Source organism: Alligator mississippiensis, chromosome 6 (genome assembly GCF_030867095.1).
Source record: "Alligator mississippiensis isolate rAllMis1 chromosome 6, rAllMis1, whole genome shotgun sequence".
Lineage (NCBI taxonomy): Eukaryota > Metazoa > Chordata > Crocodylia > Alligatoridae > Alligator > Alligator mississippiensis.
This window is the reverse complement of record NC_081829.1, coordinates 13,096,372-13,123,870: the sequence shown is the minus strand read 5'-3', so window position 1 is coordinate 13,123,870 and position 27,499 is coordinate 13,096,372. Positions and strand designations below refer to the sequence as shown.

General features: G+C 42.2%; 1 protein-coding gene across 6 annotated transcripts in view; it reads left to right on the top strand.

Annotated features, from left to right (window-relative positions):
* PUM1 (pumilio RNA binding family member 1) overlaps positions 1 to 27,499 on the top strand; it is a 132,025-nt gene that overhangs the window by 35,640 nt on the left and 68,886 nt on the right. For 5 of the 6 annotated variants that reach the window (XM_006269350.4, XM_006269349.4, XM_006269348.4 and 2 more), the window contains exons 3-6: positions 7,298 to 7,366; positions 21,786 to 21,894; positions 24,597 to 24,769; positions 27,195 to 27,361. In XM_006269350.4, the coding sequence (XP_006269412.2) occupies positions 7,298 to 7,366; positions 21,786 to 21,894; positions 24,597 to 24,769; positions 27,195 to 27,361 (518 nt within the window). The remainder of the gene's footprint in view (positions 1 to 7,297; positions 7,367 to 21,785; positions 21,895 to 24,596; positions 24,770 to 27,194; positions 27,362 to 27,499) is intronic. The other variant, XM_019488861.2, reaches the window with a different exon arrangement.

The following is a 27,499-nucleotide window of genomic DNA, read 5'->3' as shown; positions in this document are numbered from 1 at the left end:
TTATGTGTTTAAGTCCAAAGGAAATGAGTTTTCAGTGTCAGTAGTTTAATGTTAAACTGTCATGGCATGATTTGGCTTGAGAGAGTACTCATTAAATTAAGAAACGTCTCTTGTTTAGCATTGGAGGAAACTACTTTTTTCTTGTGGGTGAGGTGCGTTCAAGTGATGCATTAATTGCTGTATTGCAGTGACTTTCAGTGGAAGTTCACAAGTCTACAATTTTTAGGCACTGAGAACATTTAAAAGTTTGTAGTGGTGGTGAAGATATTGGACAATAGCTTGTCATTTACATTCTTAAAAGAATTATTAAATATATGAAACTTACAGGTGTTAACATTTACTTTACTTTTTATTATGGTTGAATGAAAATCTTCCCTACTATGAAAGGAAGGTGAGGCCTGATAAATTGAGGGATGAAGGAATTTTTATTTTTCATTTAAGCACAAGTTTCCTGAAAATATAGTTCAGGACAGGAAATGGGGATGACTGTCCAACTATAATTTCTGAGGGACTCTTTGATAGGCAGAATGTGATTGCTAGAGTTGGGATTTGACCAAAATGTGAAGGTTAATAGCTTTAAGAAACTTTAAGAAACACGCTGTAAACTTAATGAACATAATCAGCACAGTACTGTCCAGCACTTGCTGGGGCACAGCGTGAGCACTAAGAGGTATGAATGTTACTTACTGAATCATTTCCTGCAGTATCTCTGGTCCTAAAATGTGTTCTGTCCAAGTATAGATCCTGTTCCTGTTTAGATTGTCACCTCACAGTAATAGTATCTAGGTCTCCTAACATTTTTTAGCAGTAGATCTCAACATGTTTTGCAAAGGAGGTCGGCATCCTCTCCGTTTTACACCTGCGGAAATGGGAGGGATGTCCAAGTTCATGTAGCAGGTCAATGGCAAAAGAGACAATAGTGCTTGGTCTCCCATGTCATGCTTCAGTGCTGTACCCATTAGAGCACTTCAGAACCTTTCTGTGTTGTGGGCACTGCTGTGGCAAAGTTGTTTTCTTCATGCTGTTTGGCCTCTGAACTGAGATTTGAGACTGTATTAGATTGAGTTTATATTTAAACTACAGCTCTGCATGATTTGGCATCGAGCAGTAGTGCTTAACCTTTTTCCCCAAGGGGTTAGATGGGCAGTACCTGGTCGGTCTGCATCTGGATTCATCCCAATCCTGTTCCTAGGGCAGGTGCAGTGGGCACCATCCAGCTGCGCAGAGGAAGGTGGTGGTCCACCTGGCCCCTTAGGGGAAGCAGGGTTGACCCAATTGCACAGGAGGAGGAAGGGGGTGTGGCCTAGCCCTATGGGGTGGGAGGAAGGAGGTATGGCCTGGCCCCAATCCAGGGCTATGGGGGAAAGGGGTGTGTCCTGGCCTTGCAGGGGAAAGGGTCCTAACACAACCTAATCTGGCCTGGCCCTGACCAGCCATGCAGGGTTTAGGAATTCGGCAGGGGGGAAGGTTGTCATATTAATGGCCACTGTTTCCCTGTTGCCAAATTCCCTGACCTGTAGGGAGCTGTGCGGACCAGATGTGGTGGCTGTGGACTGCATGTCGTCTGCAGGCAGGAGGTTGAGTACCCCTAGCATAGAGGAATTATATCCTGTCTTGTAGTTCAGTTTTGTTTGAGGAAGCAGGACAATGGGAATTACTTGTTGTAGACCTCTGCCAGGCTGTATTTCAGTATGCTTTCCTATTACTTACTTTTTAGACTGGATGTATTATTTATTTGCTTTCCCTTAAAAGGAGGAAAAGCATAATATTCTGAATTTTCAGCTGGTTGAACACATGGAAATAGTACTGCTAGTGAAAGTTAGGTATAAATTAATTGCAGCTCTGCCAGTGCCCCCATCTCTTGGTAGCTACTGAGAATGCCTGTTTCTTAAGAGCAGAAATGGACAGGAATTCATGTCAGGGTGCCTGACTATGGGAGAGTCTAATATGTTGCCAGAGGCAAGACAGATGCAAGGATTTTTTTCAGTGCTGCTAGACCCATGTAAGTTTGTTCAAGTTTTACCTAATTTAAGATGTGAACCCCTATAATATTATTCATGTGCCATCCCAAGTATTTTTGTACTTTTAAAATGTTCCATGAGTAGAAGCATGACCTGTAGAGGCTGATGAATGTAGTTTGAATCCTAGCAGCTTTGTTGGTTTCATACAGGCACTCATGTCTGATGCATCTTTCTTCTTATTCTGTTCGCTCTGGCAAATAAGCCTGGTATCTATGGCAGTGGTTCTCAACCTTTTAAGATTCAGAGCATCCCTCTCCAAGTTTTTTTTGAATGTGGTGGTATCCCTAGCTGAGAACCACTGTTGTGCTGCCTCAGTTTATCTTGGTGCTTTTCAACTGGGTGCAGCTGCACAGCCAGACAGGGGAAGAGCCATGGCACGTGTATGCTCTCTTGCCTCATTAGGGTTTCCTGGTTTCCTAAAGGAGGCAGGAGAGCCAGCTCATGCTGTGACCCTTCCTCGTCTAAACCTGCATGGCATCTCCTAGAAACAGGAGCACAGGGCAAGTAGAACTGTCCTTTTTGCCTCTTTTACAGGAGGGGTTTGGGGGACCTGAACAGGAAGGGCTGTAGCACAAGATGGCTCTCCTGCTGACTCATGAAGCAGGAGACCATATGCCTACTGCATCTTTTTCCCAGTCTGACTGTATACCAGGTGTGTGGGCCACTTTTTTACTCGGCTTCAGTGGTGGTGCCTGCATTGTGGCACCCTGAGGGGATCTCTCAGCTCCCCGATTGAGAACCACTCGTCTAAGATGTGGAGTTGCTTGCCTAAATGAGTGGGAAGTTAAACTGTCATGCAGGTCTTTACTTGGTGAGGCTGGTAAACTAGGTTTTATTTTATATTCTCTCCCCTGAATTGAGACTAAAATTTTAATCCAAAAAGGGATTAAAATTTAAATTAAATTAAAAAAGTTAGTCAATTTTTAGCCCTGCCTGCTTTGCATAAATAAGAACTATTATAGCATGAAAAAAAATATTAGTTGATGCGCATTTGTCTTGGTAATCACTGAGGAAATGGCTAGTCTTAGACTAGGATCTGACTAGACTAGGTGCTCAATCTTTTGGTCCCACAGTCTGGATAAGTGATGCAGAGCCAGTCCACAGGCTATATTGTGCCTCATGAGCCAGGCTCGGGTTCTAGTGCCCATACCTGATCTAGTGCACGGGGCTGTGCTATGTGGCCTGTGGGGCTCCCCATAGGTTCCATAATTTGGCAGCAAGGCAGCAGCAATTAATGCTGCCGCTGTTTCCATGCCATTGAATTTTTGGATCCAGGGGGAATCTGCAGGCCAGATGATTCAGTTTGGGGAGGCTGAATCTGGCCTGTAGGCTGGGGGTTCAGCCTCTTGGACTAGATCAGTGGTTGTCAACCAGGGGTATGCGTACCTCTAGGGGTACTTTAAAAGGTCATAGGGTGTATGTAGAACAAATGAGTGGCCAGGCGCGCAGCCTGGCAGCATGGAGCCAGCTGGGTTGACTGGTAAGTCTGCTGTGGGGAAAGGGGTGGGGGGAAGGAAGAGACGTGCGGGGGCCCCGCAGTGAGGGAGAGAGTGGGGCTAGGGGAAGGGGCAGGGCACGGGATGGAGCTGTGGCTTATCCAGGGTGTTTGTGGGGGTGTGGCTCCCACTGCTACATGCACCCCAGGAGGGTATGGAGAGGGCGTGTGCCCCCCCCCCGATCTGCATGCAGAGCAGAGTGGGCTGCCACTGTGGGCTGGGGCCAGGGTGGTGGCAGGCTCTTCCCAGTGGGGGACTGGGCCAGGCTGCACTTGGGGCAGCCGGTGGCGGTGCTGGGATCAGGGCTATGGGGGGGACTGCAGCCACCCCAAAACTTGCTGTAGCACCCCTTCTCCCAGAGCTGCCACCGCCCACCCCGAGCACAACCCTAACCAGGCCTCTGCTGGGAGGAGCCTGGCGCAGCCCTGGTCCCAGCCCGCAGTGGCAGCCTGCCCTGCCCCATGCACAGATTTGGGGCACATGTCCACCATGCCTCCTGGGGTGTGTGTAGCTTCAGGAGTTGCCCCCTGCACCTGTGCCCCCTAGATGAGTTGTTTGTGGCTCGTTCCTGCCCCATGCCTTCCCCATAGGCTGAGGAAGAAAATATGATTGGGTGGGGGGGCTGAGCACATGCAATCTCTCCCCCCCTGGTAGATCTCTTGTGGGGGAGGGGTGGGGGGCGCCGATTGAGGCCCCTGTGGTGAGGAAGAGAGTAGGGCAGAGACTGGCTGAGGTGAATGGGGTCATGGGTAGCTTGGAGCCTGGGTGGCTCATCCAGGATGGCTCCCAAGGCAGGCACAGGGGGCACATGACGCCTCAATCTGTGTGTGGGGTGGGGGTGGCTGCTGCTGCGGGCTGTGTTTTGCACCCTGCTGCCAGTGTCCTGTGCCACCTGCCTGGTGGTGGGAGACGCATGGCATCACGTGGCTTCCGGGGCACCAGCAGTGGGGTGCGGAGCACAGCCTGTAGTAGCAGCTGCCTCCACCCCATGCACAGATTTTGGGGGAGAATGTGCCCCCTGTGCCTGCTCTGGGGGTGTGTACAGCAGCGGGAACCCCCGCTCCCCTGGACAAGCCACCCGGGTTCCAAGTGTCCCATGACCCGCCCCGGAGCTCCATACATACCACCCTGCCCCCCCCCCCCCCAACCTCCCACAGCGGCCTTTATCTCCACCCCCCCCCCCCCGCTTACCTCACAACAGACTTACCAGCCTTACTATGATATATATATATTTAATGCATATATTAATAATTAGTGTTCTCTCCTACTGGCTTAATAAGCCCAGTTCCCTCAGTGTTCTGGCTCGGGCTTGCCAGTGTTCTCGGGTAGAGCTGCTTTCCCTGGCTGCCAAGCTGTTTGCAGGGCTCCCTGCAGGGTTGCGGAGCTGCGCGGAGCCCAGTGCTTCGCTCTGCGGCTGTAGGGGCAGAAAACTAAAACTTCTTGAAGGAGTTTTAGTTTGTTGCACCTCAAGTCATTTAAGGTGCACTACGCTGCGGAATTTCCTACAGAGACTGTAATTAATGCGCAATACGCCACCGAGGCGTGCAAACACCGACACCATTAAAGCAGTGCAAAAGCACTTTGCTTGCTACAAAGTGCTGTGCACATGCGCTGCTCATTTTGTCTACACATGGCCAACTTTCTCACTAGGAGGGGTGGTAAGACACTGGAGCCAGTTACCCAGAGAGGTGGTGGAATCTCCATCCTTGGAGGTTTTTAAAACCTATCTAGACAGTCTTGGCTGGGATGATCTAACTGGGGATGGCTCTGCTTTGAGCAAGGGGTTGGACTAGATGACCTCCTGAAGTCCCTTCCAGCCCTAATTTTCTGTGATTTTAGGATTCTATATGCGAGTAGTAGGTATGTTTAAATTAATTGAAGGTGCTCCTGTGGCTACATTTGTGGATTATAGGGTTGAACCCTTAAGTCTATGACAAGAGCTGGACTTAAGTTAAACTAGATTTACCAGCACTTTAAAAATGAATTTTTGGGATGGAACATCTTGGGGTCACTCGTTGAATACAGTTCTTTTTACATGTTGACATCTCAAGTAGCTTTATTCAACAAATGCCATAAAAATAGAATGTTCTGGCACGTGCTTATGAGTCGAAAGAGTTTAATAATACTGTTCTTTAAATATAACTACAATGTTTCTACCAACTTGTGCTGCTGATAGCTGTCCATGTAGACTGGCTGAAATGTATATACATCGCTAATAAATAATAAATACATCTCTCTGCTAGCACTAGGCAAGGTACATAAAACTGGAAACATATTTCATCTTTGTTAAATGTTTTACAAATTTCAGATTTAATTAAAAAGAACAAAGATCTAGACTTACCAGAATGTGTTTACTCAATTTAACTAGATGCAGCCCCGACAAGCCTGCACTTAAAAGCAAGCTAATGGTACAAGGTCCTGGATCTAAATTTCATTGAAGTGCTAAGTCAGCTTTTGATATGTAGGTGTAAAGAGAGTTATTTCCCCCTCCCCCTCCACTTATTCTGCCTGTTCAGTTCAACGACTTGTTCAAAGCAGAGATTCGATTTAAAGTTTAGAAACCAGGGGGAGTTGAAAAAATCAGGAAAGTCTGTTTTACTCTTTCCATCTATGAAAAAAATTGATGCCAGAGTGAATGAAATTAATAGATCTAAAAGGGCACAGCAGATAAATAATCAGTTGAGTTTACTGGTATTTTCTTCATGTAATAAAACAGCTCTGACATGCAAAAATATTTTGATAACTTTTTTTATACTTTTCCCCCAGAACTCGGGGTATTTCTGTTTGCGTAATGAGTTTGTAAAATATTCTGTTTGTGCATTTTAATTGAATTCCAATTTCCATCAAAGGCACTTGACAAATCAGGTAAATAATTCATCTGGTAAATCAGAAATATAATTACTCACTATTTTTTAATAAACTGAAAACTGAACATCTGAATAATTGTATTCAATTATATAATTGCTTAAATAAAAATACGTAACTATACTGTATTCTCTTGGTTAGCAAAAAAAAGTACCAAATTTACTCTAAAGGTTATAATTATATGTAAATCATCATTTTAATCATGAACCAGTGAACATCTACTTTTCATTAGAATAACAAAGCACACACGCAAACCAAGAAAGAAATTGATGATGCAAATCAAGATTTCCTGCTTGTTCATTTAAATCTTGATTGCAATTGGTGATATAAATTAATTCATCTGGAGTTAAGGTTGAGAATGTGTTGGCTTGCTTTTTTCCTTTCTACCATTTTCATTCTTTTTTTAATTAACTTTTTTTTTTTAATTTAGTTGTTTCTATCATTGCTATTTCTTCACCTCTTTTTTCCTTCTCCCATGAATTTTGCTGCTTGAATTCTCTTCCGTTCCATCCGGTTCTTCCATCTGCCCCTTTTTGAGACCTATACTATTTTCTACCTGACTTCTATGTTTTCTTGAATACTAATGTAACTGATGTTGCTACAGGTCTAGGCGCAGCATTAGACTGTAATGTAAACCTAGTGTGTGTTGGGGGGGGTGGTTACTAGATTTTTAGCTATGTTCTGGGCAAAATAAGCAAGTATTTCTCTGTATCTGCTAGAAAAGATACTTCAGATGTGAAGTTTTTAAAGGTAAGTATTTTTTGGACCTAAACTGTGCTGTGCTTTTCATTTTATAAATTATGGTTCACTGGCAGCTTATACCTTGGAAAAAATGTATAAACTTGATTGCTTTTTAATTTCTAAATGGAATGAAATACAGACTTTCTCATATTTTTCCTCCCCCTTTATTTATAGGTGCGTTCTATGGATGAACTGAATCATGATTTTCAAGCATTGGCTCTAGAAGGAAGGGCAATGGGAGAGGTAAGTGAAACATTTGAGTAAAGATCACAGATTGGATGATGGGAAGGGACACAATAAGGGGATGAGATGTTCTTCAGAAGCGACTGGTAGATTCTCTACTCAAAGACTCATCCTCCATTCTCGTCTGAAATGTATGCTGCCTCAGAGTGCTTTGTTTTAGAAGGAATGTCATGGCTTTTTAGTCCATTATTATCCTTGTCATTTGTCACTGCAGGGTACATTCAGCCATTATCAGGAAGTGTAAAACAGGTGTATAGTTCGCTCAGAGCATTAAGTGGTTAATTATCTTAATGTCATGCTTTCAAAGTGATAAGTGCCTGTTTCTGCTACTTCCAACAGTGGGTGGGGTGGGTATCTGACCATCAAGGGTCGGTCCTTCTCCTGAGGCTAGCACCCCATAGGGAAGTCATGACAGTGCCTTGACAGTTCCACACAAGGGAGTGGTAAGATTACCATCATTTCTGGCTGCCTTCAGTTGTCCATCTTGAATGTACCAGTTCGCAGCTGTGTTGACTGGGGGTTGCTTTTGGCCTGAGTCTGGATTAGGGCTTGAATTCATTGCTCTGAAGCTTTAGTGAGATGCCTTCACTGCTCTGTCCCAGCACTCTGAATTGAAGGGCAGTAGAAAAAGGGTTGGGGAAGGAGGCCTTCTTTTTACTAAATTGCTTCTCAGTCCAAGAACTTGTATGAGTAAAAGTTCTCCTGCAACTTTGCTAGAGCAAAAGCAGCAGAGGATAGGGAAGGAGGTTATCTGCTTTTTATTAAAAGAAGAAAGAAGCAGTTTACTGTTATCTTGTATCCTGAGAGGAAATGCAGATTACCGGTTTCTGACAGGGTTTAAAAGATGACAACAAAAATTTAAGCCAAGGGCAGAAGATATATTTAAAAATGACCAGTCCCATTTTAAATCTTTGTCGGTTGCAAAATATGTTCTACGCAAAGGGTTCCCTTTCAGCCAAGTTCAAAGATCAGTTTTGTTTGTCCCGTCTGAGTGACTGGCTGGTTCTTAAGGGAAGTGCTATTGTCTGCCCTTCTGGTTGCAAAAAAACAAAAAAGCATTTGCTAAGGAACTTGTCTGTATGATGTGTTGTTGTATTCTACTCATGTCAGGAGAACAGCTTTTTGCTAGTTTATGTCCAGTGTATAAAATTTCTGCAAAAACCCGTAATGATCTTCATCTTGTACCATTTTTGGGAAATACTATAGTTGCTCTTTGGTTTAACAACTCAGACATTGGCACTGTTCTTCTAATGTTAATTGTTTGTAATAGTGGAGTACTGTGGGGGAGGGGCACAGTTCTTTGGCATCTGTGTTCTGTCTGATTGCTATTAAGCTTTTAGTTGTAAAAGTGTCCAAGGGCTACAGGATTTCAACAAGGGATTACTCCAGTATCTTTAACTTTCCATTTATAATTTCTGCAGTTCTTGGTTCCCATGCGGTTCATCTGCAGTCACACGCGACCTTTTCTCCGTGGAACAATTTCTAGGGCCAAATCCATTGTCTTAAATTCCAAATAAGGGAGTATCTGCTATTTATCCTAAAGACTTCCAAAGTCTGATCCATTTTTCTGGTATATGCTGTAAATTTTCCTTGCCTTTGGTTGGTTGGTCCCTTTATTACACTTGAAATACCTTTTCTTCTTTGTTTTATATCTTTCATATACTTGCAGATCATTTTTTTTTTTTTTTTTTCCCTGTCCCTCTAGTATCATTGCTTAACCAAGCTCTTTGCATAATGAGAAAACAAAACACATACACCATGTACATTTATTTCATCCCTTGGAAATTTAGTTACTCCAGCCATCTATCACTTTACCTGTATCACCACAAAACCAATTTTTTCTTCCACCCTCCTCAGGACTCTCCATCATTTAATTATTAGGCTCCGAAGTTATTGGCTTGTAAAAATGTAAATGGCACATTTGAGGATAAAGTTGCCATTAGTGGATGATTCATCCCATGATGTCATAGGCAAAATAGACATCTATAAAACAAGTGTTCCAAGGTTTTTCCCCCCCCCGTGGATAGTCATTTGAAGAGGTTTGTAATAAAGCTTTTAAATAGGAAAAAAAGGGAAATGAGTTAAATTTAAAGCTCCTTTCTTATAGAATATCCTTTTAAAAATATATTCCCATGCAGAAACCCCTGCAGTAAATTTGTTTAGATTGCAACCATTTCAGTACATAAGAACTGCCATTTATTGGGTCAGACTGTAGATCTGACTTGCCGAGTATTCTGCCTTGACTGAGCCATACTGCAGCCCCTTTACCACCTCTCCAGGAACTTCCTTCAGGCTGCAATTCTTCTCCCCACACCTTTTCTTTTATGTACTCCCCATCCATGGCCCTGCCAAGTCCCAGGACCTCCAGGTCAACCTCCTCCTTGCTCTGGCCAAGCTGCCCATGTATTAGACCTGGAAGGAGGCTCTGGTCAAGGGGAACCTAGGCAAGGGTAAGTCTGTTTTCCTGTCATTCCTTTGCTCACATCTCCAAGCAGTGTTTCACTGGTCAGTGTCCACAAGCCCCCTGGACTCTTTTGAAGGGCATTGGCATTGGGCACTGGCTGGTATGCTCTGCTCGGTGTCTGCTCTCCCCCTCCAAGCAACCTGTTATAAACCTCTGACCGTCACTGCTATCCCTATTTTCTTTTTAGTTGTTCCAAGTATTCAGTTCTTATACCTCTAGTGGCCTCCCTGTTTAAAAGGGGCCTTGTAGTTTTCCTGGTGAGCCTAGGCCCATGTTTTCTTTGGCATAGCAAATAGGCCTGCATTGCATGGTGGCAGAGTGGATGCTGAAAGGGAGAATGAACAGGGTACGATGAAGATTTTTTCCACTGTTCCTCTCCCACTTGCAGCCTCCAACATTTAAGGTCTAATATACAGATGTTCATTAAGAAAAATAATTGCACCGTCTCCTTAAGCCAAGGAAAAATGCTTTGCCACATAAATAGAGTATTACGAAATTCCTCTCTAGTATGGATCTGTTAAATGTACTTTTGTGAGGAGAAAGCCCAACTTGAATATACAATAGCTTCTCTGGTTTAATTTTCTTCTAATGTTATTCTTTTGCTAATACCAATAGGAAAGAAAGTCATTCCTCTCAACCTTTCTTATTCTAGTCTGCAGCAGAGTTTAGTATTTTTGGGTGTAGAATTCACTATATACATCCTGATGACTTTCTAATTTTGCTTTGGCAAAAGTTAATCTTTCATTTTCATTCTTTTTAAATATGGTGTTTTATGAGCAATGTAGAATCATAGTTCTGGGCACAGGGTGTCTTCTGTATGGACACAGAAGGGGCAGGGCTAGCCCAAACTTCTCAGGTATGGCTTAGTGTACATTGAATTTGACCCAGAGGGACAAACTTAGAGTAAAAAGTGTATGCGAGTCTACAAAGGTATTCAATCCTTGGTCTTTTCTTAAGCAAAAAAAACTGGTGTTTTGGTGTGGACACTTCCTCAGACCACTTCAGTGTGCTCTATACAACAGATTGTTAAACGACCTTTAGGTATTAACCTTAGTTGTTACTAAGCTAATGTGGCTTTCAAACAACGTAACTTAAGGTGATTGGATGTTTTCTTCTCGGTCAGGAGGTTAAATGGTTCAATTCAATTTTCCCAAAAATACTGATGCATATTATAGGGGCGGGGATGTTAATGATGTAGAATGTCAAGTTACTGTTAAAAGCCTGTTTGTAGTGCTGTGAGTAATGGAGAACGTGGCATAGTTTTATAATTTCTGTATAGCAACAATTCAAAACAAAATATTACAGCTTCCTAAAATGCATCACTCTACAAGTGAACAAAAAACACATTGTATCAGGGACTTTAGCACAACCACTTGAGGTCTGGTCCCTTTGTCCACCATTCAAAAAGACTTAGCAAGCAGAGCTGGGTGGAGGCTGCTTGTGGCTAGAACTTGTCACTTTTGTAAGGCCCATGACCGTATGGCAGCATTTAGGTTATGAAGAAGTTAATCAACTAACTACATTCAGTTAAAAGTGGGTAGGGATTTATTGCAGAGCAGCTTATGTACACTAACTGACTGTATCTGCTCTTACCTCTTGGTAAGTGGAAGCTACCTGGGTTTAACTTCCCTCTTAGTGAAACAGAGCTAAGCTACCATATTCTGGTTTCCATTTATCATGGGGTAATTGTGTACACACAGGCAGTTACTCTAGGGCAGCTAACATCCACTTCAGATCTGTGCGACATGCCTTCGTCATTGTGATTCACTGTTGAGCTCTATCCTGAGGAGCAGTGTTTCAGGAGATCCAGTACTGTCCAGGTATGTTGGGATGCGAGAGGACTCCTCAGGTTGCATATGTTTCTGAACTGGTACAAGCTGATCTTTCAAGCTGTGGCAGTTTATTCATGGAAGTAGTCTGGTCTCTTTTCTTGAACTTACTGGGTATCATGCACCCCACAAGGCACAAGGAGAGAGTAAGCCCTGTGGTCTGCACAAGTACACACACAGCAGATTTTTTCTTGCTATTGCTATGAAAGACTATAGGAGTAGGGTAGAGGTGAGGTTCTTAGCTCCCACACATTTCAGGGAAGTATTTGCCTTTTGTGGCAGGAGTACTCCTCTTTACCATCACTTTTACCTGTCAGGGCAGCTTGCTAACTTCTCAACCCCAGTAGCATCTTACCCTGCCAGGTAAATGAAGCATCATTCCTTCCATTAATTGTCTTTCCTGTAGTTTACCTTTGATACTTTTCAGAGTCACCAGTGGCGGTGGTGATGATGGTGGTTGTTTTTTAACTGTCCTTTTCTTTCTTTTTTTTGTGCTGATTTACTTCTGAAGATGACTTTTCCAGCCTTACCAGAAAAGCTGTGACTGGAAGTACATTAGATCAGTCATTCTGGTTTCTTCCATCCCTTCTAATAGTCAGATTTTGTTAAATGCAGAGAATATTAACTGATGTGAATGCAAATCCAGGAGGCGTGACTTGGCTTTAAAGCGGAGTGGATATGTTCCCAGGTGGCTTCCATCTCCTTATTCTACAAAATGTTTGCATCTGTGCATATTATTCACATAGCCTTTGCTGTTAAAATCTCCTGGATTGTGACTTTGCTGAAAGGTGGCCAACTTTTAAATCAAGACGGGGAACTTCCTGTATCTGCAGACCCAACTGTGATTTGATTTATTAAAAGACTAAAACATGCTGATTTTCAAATCTTTAGGTTTCATCTTTGTAAGAATTGACTCAAAAAATGTACAAGCTAGCTAGCAGTTACAGTATATGATTAACTGGAACAAGTTAGAGTAAACACAGTCTAATTTAAGCCACTTGTCCAATAAACAAAAATTAAATGACTTGGTATACCAGAATAAGATTCTTGCCTTTAAATTTAGAATTAATTATAACAGTATTCTTGCTATAACCCCCCCCCCACCCCCCCATAAATAAATAAATAAACCCAGTTAATTCTAATGGAGTTGTACGAACATGTTTGCCTGTGAGAGACCTTATAGAAGTCATCAAGCCTTTGCTATTTAAATTAGAAGGTATGGAAATGTCTATTATATAGGCTTTGTAAGGCTATCTAGTGACTTCTGACTAAAAGGTGACAAAGACCCTTTGTCAGTAAATGTTATGTAGAGTCCACGTAAAACTGCTGTGATAGCTTGTGCGTGTTTCATGAAAAGTTACAGAGTAGAATTACTGGAGGCACAAATGTACTTGAATATTTTTAGCACATCCCTTAAAGGTGTTTTTCTTGAAGGTATGCAGACTCTTTCAGAATATCTGCTAAGACCAATGAAACGCCCGCGCTGCATCTAATAGGTGATATCAGATCACATTAGTTGGTTTACTAAATATTTAAGGCTGTTCCTGTATATGTTTGGATGGCAAACCTTTAATTTATTTATCTTAATAATATTTTGGAAGAAATGGAGCATCAAATCTGTTTCCAAATCTTTCAGATGCTGGCTCACTTGTTTCCCCTGTAACTGTTCTGTTTTTTACATACTATAAGACTGCACATTCTATAATACTGATTTATTATAGTCAGGGATGTCAAACAAATTTCAAAAGGTACACTGTTTAGGAATTGCATTATTTCATAAATTGGAGCAAACCTGTTTTTGGAAGATCTGTTCTGCTTTTCTTTTTCCTTCCTGGCTCTTTTCTAGTTCCTCTGTGTAGTACTGAGCCAGTTACATCAGCATGTTGTGTTTAATTTATTTGAGTTCTTTAAAATCTGTAGAGAAATCAGGGCATTTTAATGCGGTTACCAAACAGCTTAATGTTTTGTCATAATTTTGAAAACATCAAAAAAACCAAATGCAACACAGCATTCTTGAAGGGGAGGGTGGAGGAAGGTGGAGTTGATTACAAGCATGTAAAGTTTTAGAGGTTCTGAAACAGATTAATCTATCTTAAAATATACTGAATATTTACCATGCAAATATCTTCATTTTTTAATTTTTTTTAAAAAGTATGATTCTCATCCTATCAGTTAAATGTTTGGGAAAGGACAGTGGTTTGAAAAAATAGACTTCTTACTCTGTGCCAGAATTGAAAGGCAGTGGTTGTGATCACCACTCTTAAGGGTCCTTTTCTACAATCACCTGAGCAACTTCCCCTACATAGCCTGTAGATCTATTCTGTTTTTATTTAGCTTTGGCTTACATTACTTTTACATTTTTATGAAAGCAAGGAGATCTAGGAAGTTTAGTCAGAGCAATTCAGGTGTTAAATCTGTGCTGATTTGGTTCCCCCTCTTCCTTTTCTTCAAATGCTGGGGAAAACAAAAGGAGATGTTGAGCATTTGGAACAAAGGGGAAGAATCCATCAGGTGTGCTTGAGAGAACACAGAGATTGTTTATAGACATCTAGTTTGTACTACTAAGTCTGTGGCACTTGTAGCATGATGGAGCCTTAAGAAAACTTACTGAAAACAAAATGTGGGCCCCCCAGAGGGAGCCAGCAGTTCTCAGGGTGCTGTGGCAGCTTACCAGAGTGGGGAAGGGGGATAAGGGACTTCCTGCTCATAGGGCTGCCGACAGGATGGCTGCTGGCCTCCCCACTGAGTGACTGCAAGGGCTGCCTGTCACGTGGCTCCATCCCTCTTCATCAATTGATGGAGTGAGGCAGGGCCACATGATGGGCAGCCCTCACAGCCAATCAATGGGAAGAGGCAGGCAAAGATACTATTTAAGAGCAACACATCCATTTACAGTTATACTGAGTTCTCAGGCTGCTGTTACTGTGTCACAGCCAGTATTGCTATCTTCTTTTACAGTGTGTGCCTAGTTTATTGTTAAATGTCTAAATCACTCACTTACTGATTTGGTTGAGTTTATAGTCCTGTCTCCATGGAAGCTAGGCTCTTATGTCACTTTATCACTTGTTTCTAAATTGCCTTTTTTTAATATCTGGAAACACTGTTTTGTGCTGACACATTTTAGAGTTACAGTGAAGAAATTCTTTTTCCTCTTAACTTTACCTACTGTCAGTATTAATGTACTTGAGTAACATTTTCTATGACTCTGGAATAGAGTGCAGTAAACAATTTTGTTCCCCAACATGGAAATCTGTTTCTGTGCAAGATTCAGGCCCATTTTAGCTTACATTTTAAAGTGTAGATTTTCAAAGATTTTCTTCTTCAGATTTCTAGAGTTTTCCTTTAAGAAACCCTGCCACAATGTGGAACATTTACTGAATGATCCTTATGTTAGAAACCTGTTTCATAATTTTATGCCTTGCTAATTGCTGCGTCTGTTGTAAAGCCTTTATGTTTGAGCAGAACAGCTCTTAATAGCTTAAGAGACAGGATTTGTTAAACAATCATCATCAAGCTGTTAAGTGCTGTCTTCTAAGGATTTTACTGCGGTTGAATAAAGATAGCACAATATTCCGTGTGTAAGCAGGACAAGGTATTTTGACATTTTCTTTCTCTGTCAACACTAGAAAACTTTAAATGTAGAGCTGCTGTTGTGCCTTCACAAAACGACATACAAAATTAACAGTGGGGCAAAGTTAAGTGTGGCAAGGGAAAGTAGCATGGTGTTAAGCAGAATTTTATCACCTCTGGCTTGTGGTTCAGGGTTCAATTAAAAAAATTTAAAATACCCCCAAAATTTTAGAATACCCAAGCTCTTCAGGATAAATTTTTAAATGTTGAATTTTCTATGATCTTCCCCTTTACCTCTTTTGTTTAATCAGAGAATTATGGCAAAGAGTTTATGCATTTATATAGAAAACAAAATTCATACACATGATGATTCACAGTGTATAATTGGAAGTTGTAAGTATGTTTTACAAAATTGGAAAGAATTAAAAAAACAGTCGGAAGAGCTCTTATTGAAAACTTTGTTTTCTTTACATGTTAAAATATCAGATGCAACTGGCGGTGCACCGATACCTTGGTCCAGTATCGGATCGGCACCGATTATAAAGAAAATCGATTGTATCAGAAATCGGCCTGATGTGGCTGGTTAATTTGGCTGATAAAGGCCCGTGCTACACGCACAGCCTGGCAGCTTGGAGAGCTAAATGCAGCTTGTAAGTCTGTTGTGCTGGAAGGGGAGAGGGAGGGAATGGGTGTGGTGGGGGCAGATCAATGCCTCCTGTGGTGAGGGAGGGAGTGGGGCAGGTGCTGCCCAGGACGAATCCGCGGCTTGTCCGGGGGGCACAGGGCTGGGGGGCGGCTCCTGCCATTGTGCGCACCCTGGGAGGGCATGGGGAGGGAGGGGTGTCCCCACATCTGTGCAGGGGGAGGGGCTGCGGCTGCGGGCTGGGGCCAGGGCAATGCTAGGCTCTTCCCAGTGGGAGGCTGGGCTGGGCTGGGCTGCACTTGGGGCAGGCAGCGGCGACATTGGGAGAGGGGCTACGGGGGGGTCAGCTGCAGCAACTCCAAATTTCACCATAGCCCTCCCTCCCAGCACCACCACCGTCCTGAGTGTATTCCCCCACTTAGCCTTCCCCCTCCCCCTACCACATGCCAGGAAGAGTCCGGTGCAACCCCAGCCTACAGCTGCAGCGTTTGTCCCCCTTCTCCTGCCCCCCGGCAGATCTGGGGGGCACACATCCTCCCCCCCCATGCCCTTCCAGGGTACATGCAGCAGTGTGAGCCGCCCCCCGGATGAGCCATGGCTCTGTCCCGCACCCTGCCTCACGCTGGCTGGGCAGCTTCTGCCTCAGCCCCTGCCCCACTCCCTCCCTCCCTCACCGTGGGGGGCATTGATCTGCCCTCCCCCCCATGCCCCTCCCCTTCTACCACAACAGACTTACCAGCTGCTCACAGCTGTATGAAAATCAGATTGGTATGAGCCGGTATACATCCTTAAAATCAGCTATTGATATTGGCCCCAAAATCTCTATTGGTGCACCCCTACATGTAACATTAAGACTCTAATTTTTAATTGTCAATGTTTAAATTCCACCTGGAAGAAACATTGAATTCTGAAAATTTAATAATGAAAAAATGCTGACTGCTTATTTTCCTGCCGCTGATTTCATCTGCTAAGGTATTTGTATAATAGTGAAGCCTAAATTTCATTTCTTTCAGAGGATAAGAACATTTTTAGGACTATGGCTATTTAAAGCAATTTGCATCCTGAAGTTTTAAAAGCAATTGCACTGAAAAATTATATAAAAACGTAACAGCTGTCTGGCAAACTACTCTCTCACCCCCATTGAGACGTGCAATTACTTTGCTGACTCGTCTTGCAATATTTCAGATAGGTTCCTTTAAAAAAAAATTTTTTTTTAATGGAAATAATTACCTTTTTTTACTGGTCCGAATATCATGCATCATGTTACTTCCAGTGTGAGAGGGAAAAATCTTTTAAAAATGATTCGGCATTCATGAAAGGAGTTCATTTTCATTGTAAACAAATCATGTAACATTGTAAAAGATTATTCCTTGTTCCTGCAACCCCACTGCTTGCCTTATCTCACTTCCTTTTCCCTTACAGGGGGTGTGACTTATACAGAATACTTCATCCTCATTTGCATTTTCAGCTACCATCCTAGAAAATAAGTAAAGGTTCTTTTTTAGGTAACGGTTTTGGCAGGTCCATTTCACTTTCCACCCTGGTCTGAAAGTGGATGGGATAAGAGACTTGTACAGTAATTTTTCTTTTATGGGAAATTCCCATGAGCTAGATTGCTGGCAAGAGTGATACCAGAACTAAATTCACCAGTAATATAACTTTAGGTGCTAACCTCGGGTGCTGATTCAGGTGGTCTCCAGAGTGGCAGCTCTTGGGGAGTCTGCACTATAGCCCATGGTGGGGGGAACTTGTCCTGATGTCCCGGCAGCAGCAGCTTGTGCCATGACTGCTCATTGTGCTGGGCAGGAGGAGCAGGGGGGAAGGCAGCTAGGAGCTGGAGCCCGAGCCCAATGTACTAGGGCAGAGCCGCCCAGCTGAAGCTCCCCCTCGGGCCCCAGCCAGCATGCGCGGCTTTTGGTAGGACTGTTTCTGGTGTGGCTGCAGCTACGGCTGACTGGGTGTTGCTCTGCATCCCTTGCCTCCAGTGGTGGATTCTCCTCCTGGTCCTGCCCCTCTTGTGCTGCTTGAGGTGGGCGGGGGGAAGCTTCAGCCTGGTGGCTCTTGCTGGAGGTGGAAGGAGCAGAGCAGCACTAGAAACAGTCCTGGAAGCTGCACTTGCTGGCTGGTGCCTGAGCCAGCAGGTGCAGTGTGGGCAGGAGCACGGTGCAGGCAGCCTCAGGGGGAACAGCAGGGGCTTGGCCCCATGCAGAGTGCTGTGGGGGCAGCCACGAGTCAGATCCAGTCAGGCAAGATCTGTCCACAGGTCGTATCAGCCCACACATGCTTTAGAAGAACAGTTTCCTACCCCAGTTGCTAACTTTAGCTTTCACAGATTGTATTAGGAATTAGATCAGAGAAGAGCTGTCTAACTCACGGTCCATGGGTGGCATACAGCTTACAAAGGATTTATTTGCAGCCTGGGGTCCTTCCTAGGTACCTATCCCATCACTGCTGCGGCTGCTGATGCTGCAACCAGGATGTCTGGGCTTGTGCTCGCTCTCTCTCCAGCTTCCTGCCCTTGCTCTTGTTCATGGAGATTGTGTGGGGCAGAGAGAGGTCAGGAGGGAAGAGGGGATGTTGCTAGAGTAGTGTGGGCCCCAGCTGCTCTGAAGTTGGGTGGCATTGAGTCCCAGAGTATGAAAGGACAGAAGGGGAAAACCCTTACATAACACTTGACTGCTCCAGGAGTGAAGGGTGCAGACAGAGCAAACTATTTTTCAGATCTCCTAAATGCTTCAGTTCTGTTGTATCTAAAGAAAGAAGATGAGAAATGTAGGTGGTGACTAATACCACTAGTGTCAGAATCCTCACTGGGGGATCATTAAATTTTTGGAGCAGTGGTGGCGAATGACTTGCTCCTAAAAATAAGGTTGAAAATGAATTGAAGTACCTTGAGAAATTTAAATTGGTGAGCAAGACACAAAAATAGCAGGCAAGGTCACCACCTGAGGTGGTGGAGTCTTCATATATTGAAATAATGGAGGATGCAATTAAAGTTTGGTACTTTATGATTGGAAATTTCAGACTTGGTATGGAAAGGTCAGTGTGAGAGAATACTTGGCCATCTTTCTCTGCTTCTGCTAAGAGGAGCCCGTTGTGCTCTGTAGTTACACATTACAAAATCAGAACCTAAGGACTGATGAATGCCATAGGTTTCTTGCTAGCTCATGTGTAACTGTTTCACTTGTGAGAGAGAGTTTAACCCATTTTTTAAAGAGTAGGATAGGTCATTGGTTTTTAATATCCAGTAATGATAGAAGTAGATAGTGGGTGTATATGCTTACCTTATTTTTTTTTTCTTTACTGCAACCTGCATATTCTTCTTTACTTGGGAAGTCATACTTCTCATTTTGTAAAAATTGAATCCCTTTGATTGCCTGATGAGGTTGAAGGACAAGGTGGACAAGGGGAAGGGAGTTTATCTGAGTGATTCAAAAAAAGAGGAAATTGCAATTTCGTTGAGATGGTTCTGCTTCCTAGACTTATTTGTATTTACATCTTTTTGCGATACATGGCATAATACCTAACCTGAATATTTCCATCCTGAGTCCTGTGGAGTAAACTAATCCTCCTGAAGGCAAATCCTGTCTGTCTCTTAACCCTCCGAGGCATAGTAGGCCTCTCTGCTTAGATCTAGAGCCCAGCGTATTTCTGGCTTTACCACTAAGCAGAGAACATCATCCCCTGATTAGACCTTCCGTATTTTGGAGGTTGCCTCTCCTTACGTATTAGTTTATGCCCATGATTGGCTAGGGCCACGTGAGAGGTGGAGCATTTGTTCAGTGGTTAAGTAGGATCATGTGTGTGTTCTGCTATCTCTGAATTTTCTTGGTTTTAAAGCAGGCAGCTGGAGGTTTGTGGCTATAACAGCAGTAGTCCTGTTTGTTAATTGTACCATTTCAGCTTGGTCTCTGTCCTCTACTTGTGCAGACACTCTGGTAAAGCATTCAGGTGTTTTTGGGCCAATTCGCTTTCATTGTTTTTTCTTACCATAAGAAATGATTATGTAATTCCTATAATTGATCTTATCCATTCACCACCTCCTTTCATCAGACAGATTCATAGATGTTAGGGTCGGAAGGGACCTCAATAGATCATCAAGTCCGACCCCCTGCATAAGCAGGAAAGAGTGCTGGGTCTAGATGACCCCAGCTAAATACTCGTCTAACCTCCTCTTGAAGGTTTATAATCTGACTGCCATGGTGCCAACGCAGTACTGTTAGATATCCAGCAACATCACTGTCAGTTATATAACTGTATGTAATCCACCTTTTATCTCTTGTAATTTTATGACTCGGGGAATTCTTCTTTTCATGGGCTAGGGTAGTATTTGATATCACTTTTCTTGCAGTACCTGTTTTGTGCTCATTTGTTTAACTCAGGTGTGTCAAACTAGTTTGTCAGCCGCTCCCCCCAGCCAGATCCAGAGCGCGAGTCACCTCTTGGGCTGGATCTGGACCCATCTCCAGGGGCTGGATCTGGACCCATCTCCAGTGGCCGGAAGCCATTGCTCACCCTGCGCCCACCTCACCCCACCAAATGCCCCTTCCAGTGTGGCTTTGTACTGCAGATCTTGGCAACGGCTCTGCCCAGTTCACCTTTCTCCTGAACTCTCTCCTCTAGGTAAAACTGCCCTAGGTGCTGTATGTTCCGCGTCTCTAGTTTTAACCTACTATTCTCGTTACCCAAATCCATGAATTTAGGGCTGTCCACTGTTGCAGAGATGTTGTTTTACGTGTTTCTGAATGGAATGGGACTTCCTCAAGTTAAAAATAAGTACTGACTAGGACTTTCGTAACTGCTTCTTAACCCCCCCCCCCGGCCAGAATATAAAGTTCTCTCCTTTTATAAATCATTAATGCTTGCTTTTTTCAGTCTAGTAATCCGTAAATTCATCTACAGCTGAACTTTACAGACTCGGCTGTTTAGCATGTTTAATATGTAGGGCACTATGGCTGGTCCCAAGATGTTTCATACTATAGGAATCTGAACTAAATCGCTGGGATGTGCTAGCTAATCTTCCAGTTCCTTTCATTCTATCCAGAATTCAGCAGCTAAATTTACCTTCCTATGGATGTGCTATTGTTTCTGTTTCTCTTCCTTGCACTGGGATTAAGGATTTAATTTAGAGATTGTTACTGTTACCATCTAAGGATTTGAAATTGTTTTAACCATCTGTAGGTGCCACAAGCCAGGGTTTGGTTTGTTTTTTATTTGGAATTGATATTTTCAGGAATATCTGCTATATAGGGTGTACAGTTAAATCTGTCCTTTTTTGCCATCACTCAACCTCATTGGAATTCATTTAAGCTGAAGCTGTTTTGTTTCTTGCTTAAATAAAAAGGAAAAAAAATAAATACTTTTCAGAACGGCATGAAGCTGTGTAGATTCAGTGGCCCAAAACTGTTCACTCTTATTGGTGTTTATGAATATGTTGCAAAGCTTTGAGTGCTCTCAACTCCTGTGGAAGGCAGAGAGAGTTAAAAGCCCTCAGCACCTCTGAATGTTCTGCAGTTTACAAGATTAAGAAAATCTATTGTGTAATAAATGTAGATTCTGTATGAATCAGTGTTTTGTTTCATAGATAGCTGTTAATTCAAATGTTTTTCTGAATTATTATGGCACATTTTGACCAGAACATGTTTTTTAAACTAATCTATCTGTTACAGGTGGCTCTTCATGTATAGAAGCTTGTGATTGCCTGTATTGTGTGTTTGCTTTGACAAATAAAGAACCCTTCTTTTGGTTATGAGTTGCTTTGTGCTTCCACAGGGTGTCACAGTTGCTTCATGGTTCTCACCCTAGGAGCATGTAAATATTCAGATTCTTTTTTTGTGCTAGAAAGAAAATGTTTATAGCTTACACTGCCATTTTTATGCTGGTTTTAAATAGGCTTGTTTTTTTTATTTACAGCAGCTGTTGCCGGGTAAGAAGTTTTGGGAATCTGATGATTCCAGCAAGGATGGACCAAAAGGGATATTTCTGGGAGATCAGTGGAGAGACAGTGCTTGGGGAACATCAGGTAGTACACTTATTCATCTAATTTACTTGGAGTTGAACATGGACTTCTGTAATAAACTTTTGCAGCAGATTGGCTGATTCTAAATTTCATAGCTTTCAGATGATCAAAAACCTAGCCTTTGTGCAAAATAGCCATGTCCTTCAAGAACTACTAAGGTGGAGGTAAAAAAAAGCTGATGAACTTGCAGAAGTATGAATAGAAATAAAGTAAAATAGACCCTAAAAGAGCTCAATTTAAAATCCATGTTACATTTTGTAGTATTGAAAGTGCTTTAAAATTTATTGCTGGTCATTTTTATTTTGAATTACATGCACTGCATGATGGTCTTAAAAGCAGCCTTGAGTAATTACAATACCTTACAGCAGAGTGATTAAAATACCTTACATCAGGAGAGTTAGATGCATGGTTTATGGGCTGGATCCAGACTGTAGAAATGATCTATCTGGCGTGGGGGCCTCTTGGGGTCCAGAAGACCCACCATAAGATCCTGCCTACGGGGCTAGAAATTCTGTGACAGGGTGACCAGGGTCAGTATTAATCCTGTGTTCGGGAGGTTAACCTCCCACCATCATCCCACTGCAGAATGTCTGGGTTGAGATCCCCTATTGGTCATGGTGAGGTAAGCGGTGATGCAGTTAACCCTGTACATGCTGGTTGCCCTGACACCAAATATCCAGTCGAGATCTCTGTTGGGGATTTCCCTCCAGCCCATGCTGGCTGACCAAGGTAAATAATCAGCATATATGGGTTAATGCTGGCTCTTTTTCCCCACTGTTGGAGGTGGGTTGTCTGACGCATGAGAAGTCCCATGGTATGAATCTGGCCTGCCAGCCCAAGTGAGTTTGACACCCATGCCTTAGCCTGCTAAATATGTACTTGCTGTAATAAATCATATATCTGGCATACTGTTGTAACATGGTTGGGGCAGTAGCAATTTTTAGGGCTGCCTAAGATTTATTATAAACTTTCTATTTTGGTTTGCTTATAGCTTTTGACAGACTATTTTGACAAAACAATGTGGACTGAAATTTTCCATGCCTGTTCCCTGGCTCTGGTTGAATGATTTTCTTAAATTTGGAGAAAGATGTAAAGGAACAAGATTAGGGAAGAGATGGTTTGTGAACAGTTCTTTAAAAAAAAATAGAATTTTTTTTTTTAAAGTGTTGTAGTGATTTGATGTATATGTGATGGAGCTGATCTTTGTCAGGGGTGTGGTCCTGGGAACTCTCTCTCTTTCAGCCCTCAAGGCAAAGGTGTTCAGATTATTTCACTGTGTCGTTAACTGAAACAGCATTTGCACATACTCAGTAGAATGTCCTACCCTTTTTCTCTCTATTTGCTGTATTGTACTTACGTACTAACCATGCCTTCAGGCCAGGGGTGGGCAGTTATTTTGGGTGGAGGGCCGCTTACTGAGTTTTGGCAAGCCATCAAGGGCCACATGACAGGCAGCTCAGGGCAGATTAATATTAATTTTCTGTTTTTTTTAGGGGCCAGATGGAATATCTGGCAGGCCACATGCGGCCCATGGGCCGCATTTTGCCCAGTTCTGCTCCAGGCCCTACTGAGTCTCTTGAATTTTCCTTGCACAGAGCTCAAGCTGCAAAAGGGGCACAATCAGAAGTGCTCTGAAGTCAACTCTTTACCCACTGAAACACTCTTTGATTTAGGAGAAAGCATGCTGAGGCAAGAGCCTGAGAGTTGTAAGCGGTTTTGAAATTGCCTAAGTCACTTTGGTTGCACTTCTGAAAATAAGACCTAAAATCTGTTGACTGTCAGTTTATCTTAAGTGACTTCGGAGCTTAAACACTCCCAACGTTTTTCCTCTAGTTTTGCCTCTTTCTTTACTTATTGTTAATACCCCTGTGCACACAGTCATATCTAGAGGCAGAGAGGTATTGTTGCTGCTTGTGCCTACTAGAGATGACATAGCTGATGACTTGGAGACACTGCAGCCTTCTGGGAGAGAATTAATCAGTTTAAAAAACAAGCACAAGCACACAAGAACACCCTTAGGATTATAGATAGATAGTTACTGTATTTTAATTCATAGGTGCCTGGAGGCAAAGTGAACCTTAATTCTTGCAGTTCCTGACTTTTGCAGCCTTCATAGTCTTATTGTTTGTTTGTTGCGGATATATCGAAACGTGCTTTGAAAAGGGTATTTCTAAAACTCTAAACTTTTCAGCTTTTTTCAGTGATATGGGGTGCCAGCAACTGAGCACCACTAATGCCTTTGAAGTCAGTGGAAGCTGAAGGTCTTGTTCAGAGTTTAGTGCTTACCAATCTTTAGTGACATTTTCTGTAAGGGCCGTATTAGACACAGATTAGCTTAGTTGAATTTTCCTCACTACATTAGAAATTAAATTTCAGTCTTTTGACAAAAAGCTGTCGTCATATTAAGTAAATTAGATCATATTTTAATAAGGGTTAACTGTAACGTTTAAATTAACAGGGAGAACTTTAAGGATTCAACTTAACACATACAACTGCCTATACTTTTCTGGCGTTTGCTAACAAAGTCTTTTTCTGTTACTCCTATAGTACAACATCAGGGTCAAAATGGCAACATTTTGTTTGCTTAAAGTATACTTTCTATGTTTTGGACACTTAAAAAAAACTACTGTCTTTTTCTAATGGCTTGCTTTATTTAGTAATCACATATGATCAGATTTTAAACTCATACATGTGTTTTGTTGCAGATCATTCTGTTTCCCAGCCAATCATGGTTCAGAGAAGACCTGGTCAAGGCTTTCATAGTGAGGTCAACTCAGTGCTGTCGCCACGGTCGGAGAGTGGAGGACTTGGAGTTAGCATGGTAGAATACGTGTTAAGCTCATCTCCCGGGGATTCTTGTCTGAGAAAAGGAGGATTCGTAAGTATCTGATTCTGAAATTTGGATTTTCTGAGATCTTTCTTTCTGTCGTGCCTGTGCCTCTGCTATTCTCTACTATTTTTCCCCCATTCCTTCCTAAAGACAGATATTCCACATGTTGTGGAATGCAACTGGAGCAAGGTGGCCTGGATCTTCTGATCTTGTTACAAGCTTGCTATTTTGGGACATTACATCTCTGGCTGTAATAGTCTTAACGCTTTGTTGTCAGCTTCTTTTTCTCCGCTAGCAAAAGTGATGCTAAAAGCAAAAATGACGTGGTTGGATTTATTTCAAGGACAGTACAAGTTAACTGGCTTTACGCGGGTTCTGTGTGAATTCACTCTTATGCGATGACCCATTTAATACCAAAAATGTGTTATATGTGAGGTAAATTCACTCCTATGCGATCAGTGTGGTGGGAGCGCACGGTCAGCTGCTTTGTACGGTGCATTGTGGGAATGTGTATCAAAATATAGTCTCCGATGTAGATCTGTGCTTTAGCTTGTTGTCTGCAACACGTATTTTTGTAGTTCCCATCCCCATTATGATAGTGCCTTGTGCTTGTGTGTACTGTCTGCTGTTGGTGAGTACCAAAATTGTCTTGTAAAAGTGGTAGAAATGGGTCTGGGGGTCAGTACGCTCAAGGTCTTGGAACGTATCCCTATTTGTTGCTTTGTAAAGTGGGTTCCTTTTATCCAAATTCAAGTTATGCACTGTTTTCCAGGAATGTATGTACAGCATAAAGTGAGGGGAACCTGTATAGTATATCTTTCCTTTTTAATTACCGAAGGCATGTAATGGGAAGAACACTGGTCACAGAAGCAGAATAACCACTACTTAACATGTGATATTTAACACCTTCATTCTTGTATAGAAATAGAAAGACATAACCAATCCTATCTTGTTACAATGGGAAGAAGTTGTGCCTCTGAATCCGCCAAGAATAAGATCACTAAATCTATCAGATATCTACCAGTTCGACTTGATTATAGGAGGGGTCTGGGTGATGATGTCGGGGCACTTAAATCTCATATCAGGGAATGTTCTTCTTGAGGTAACTGTTCTGAGGTTGCCATCAAACATACCCCTGCACCCTGCTGCAGGCACTTCCATCTTCTTTAATTGTCCTTGCCTAGTAGGTACCTGGTAAATTTGTTCAGCTCTAGCTATTAATAAGAAAGAAATGAGGCTTAGTTTCTGACCAGTTCTAAAAAAAATAGTGAGTAGACAAGCCATTAGCCCATCCAAGATTGCTGAAAAGTCTTGAATTGCATTTTGTGGTAAAATCTCAGTGTTTTAAAACATACCCATACAATTCCAAATCCATAATGTGCAGGTGCTAAATTGTGTGTAGGTTGTAGCTGTGTTGGTCTAAGGACAAGGAACCTTGTCTGCCAGATGCTAACTTTATATTCTATTTTTAAAGGAAACTTGCCCAGGTATGTTCAATATGATGTGCACTGTATCTATTTTTGTAATATTTAAAATGTGAAATTGGTTTTAAGTGAAAGGCTCAGTCATAAAGCTAATAGTATGATATGTAACTGTTACTTGGATGAGCAAAAGTTAAAAGATTAGGCTCAAAGTCTGTTTGTATAACTAGTGTTTCCCAGTTTGCTGCCTGATACTAATGAGCAAAAATATTGTTTTAGTGGAAGGTGGTTTCAGAAATGTTTTGTGGTTTTTAATGAGGCATTTTGTATTTAAAAGTAACAAAGTTCATCCACTAATTACATTTATGATGAGGAAGAATGGAAACTGATTTAATTCTATGATGTTCTGGCACTTTTGCTGTCATGCATAATATACTTTCCCTCATTTGAAATAGAAGGCAGCAGATGATCACTGCTTTCTTTAATGTCATCTGGCTATTTAGATTTAATTTCTTACCTTTTATAACTAAATTAGAGGAACACCCACAATGTTAAGTTTAGTCAACGTAAGAGTGAGAAGCAGTTCAGACAGCAGTATATCCATGTATATCCCTGTCTTGGTTTTAAAAATTGTAATATCCAGTTCCAACTCTGCCCTTGTCTTCACAAATATGTGACACTATTGCCAGTTTTGCAAATATCTAAGCATGAAAATGTTGCACCGAAGTCATTTTTGAAAATGGGATATAAGTATTTTTAAAGATGTTACCCATTATTTCTACTAGGCATTTCCTTTGAAAGTTTGCCCTGCCTCACTAAGCATAGGAAACAGGTTATGCGCAATTTTGTCCAGCTTCTTTTAAAAAATAGGAAAATGCTAATTTCGTTATCTTTTACAGTCATGGTAATCTTTACTGTTACCTGTTGCTGTAAGTAAAATGATGTTTTAATGTGATGTATCATATTTAATGTAATGTGATTAAGCTTGCTGCTAAACATCTCTACAGAAAACTAAACGAGCATATTAAAATCAACGGGTATATTTTGTCCAGGGGCCAAGGGATGCAGAAAATGATGAAAATGATAAAGGTGATAAGAAAAATAAGGGTACATTTGATGGAGATAAATTAGGCGATCTAAAGGAGGAAGGAGATGTGATGGATAAGACCAATGGTTTGCCTGTACAAAATGGGATTGATCCAGATGTTAAAGATTTCAGGTATGTACACGATCACTTATGAATTAGATTAATGCATTACTTTTACCTTTGGAAATCCTGCAAAACAAGTCTTGTAATAAGTGGCAGAAAACCCTCTGTTTGCTCAGGTCTATTTATTTTTGTTGACAGCACATCAAT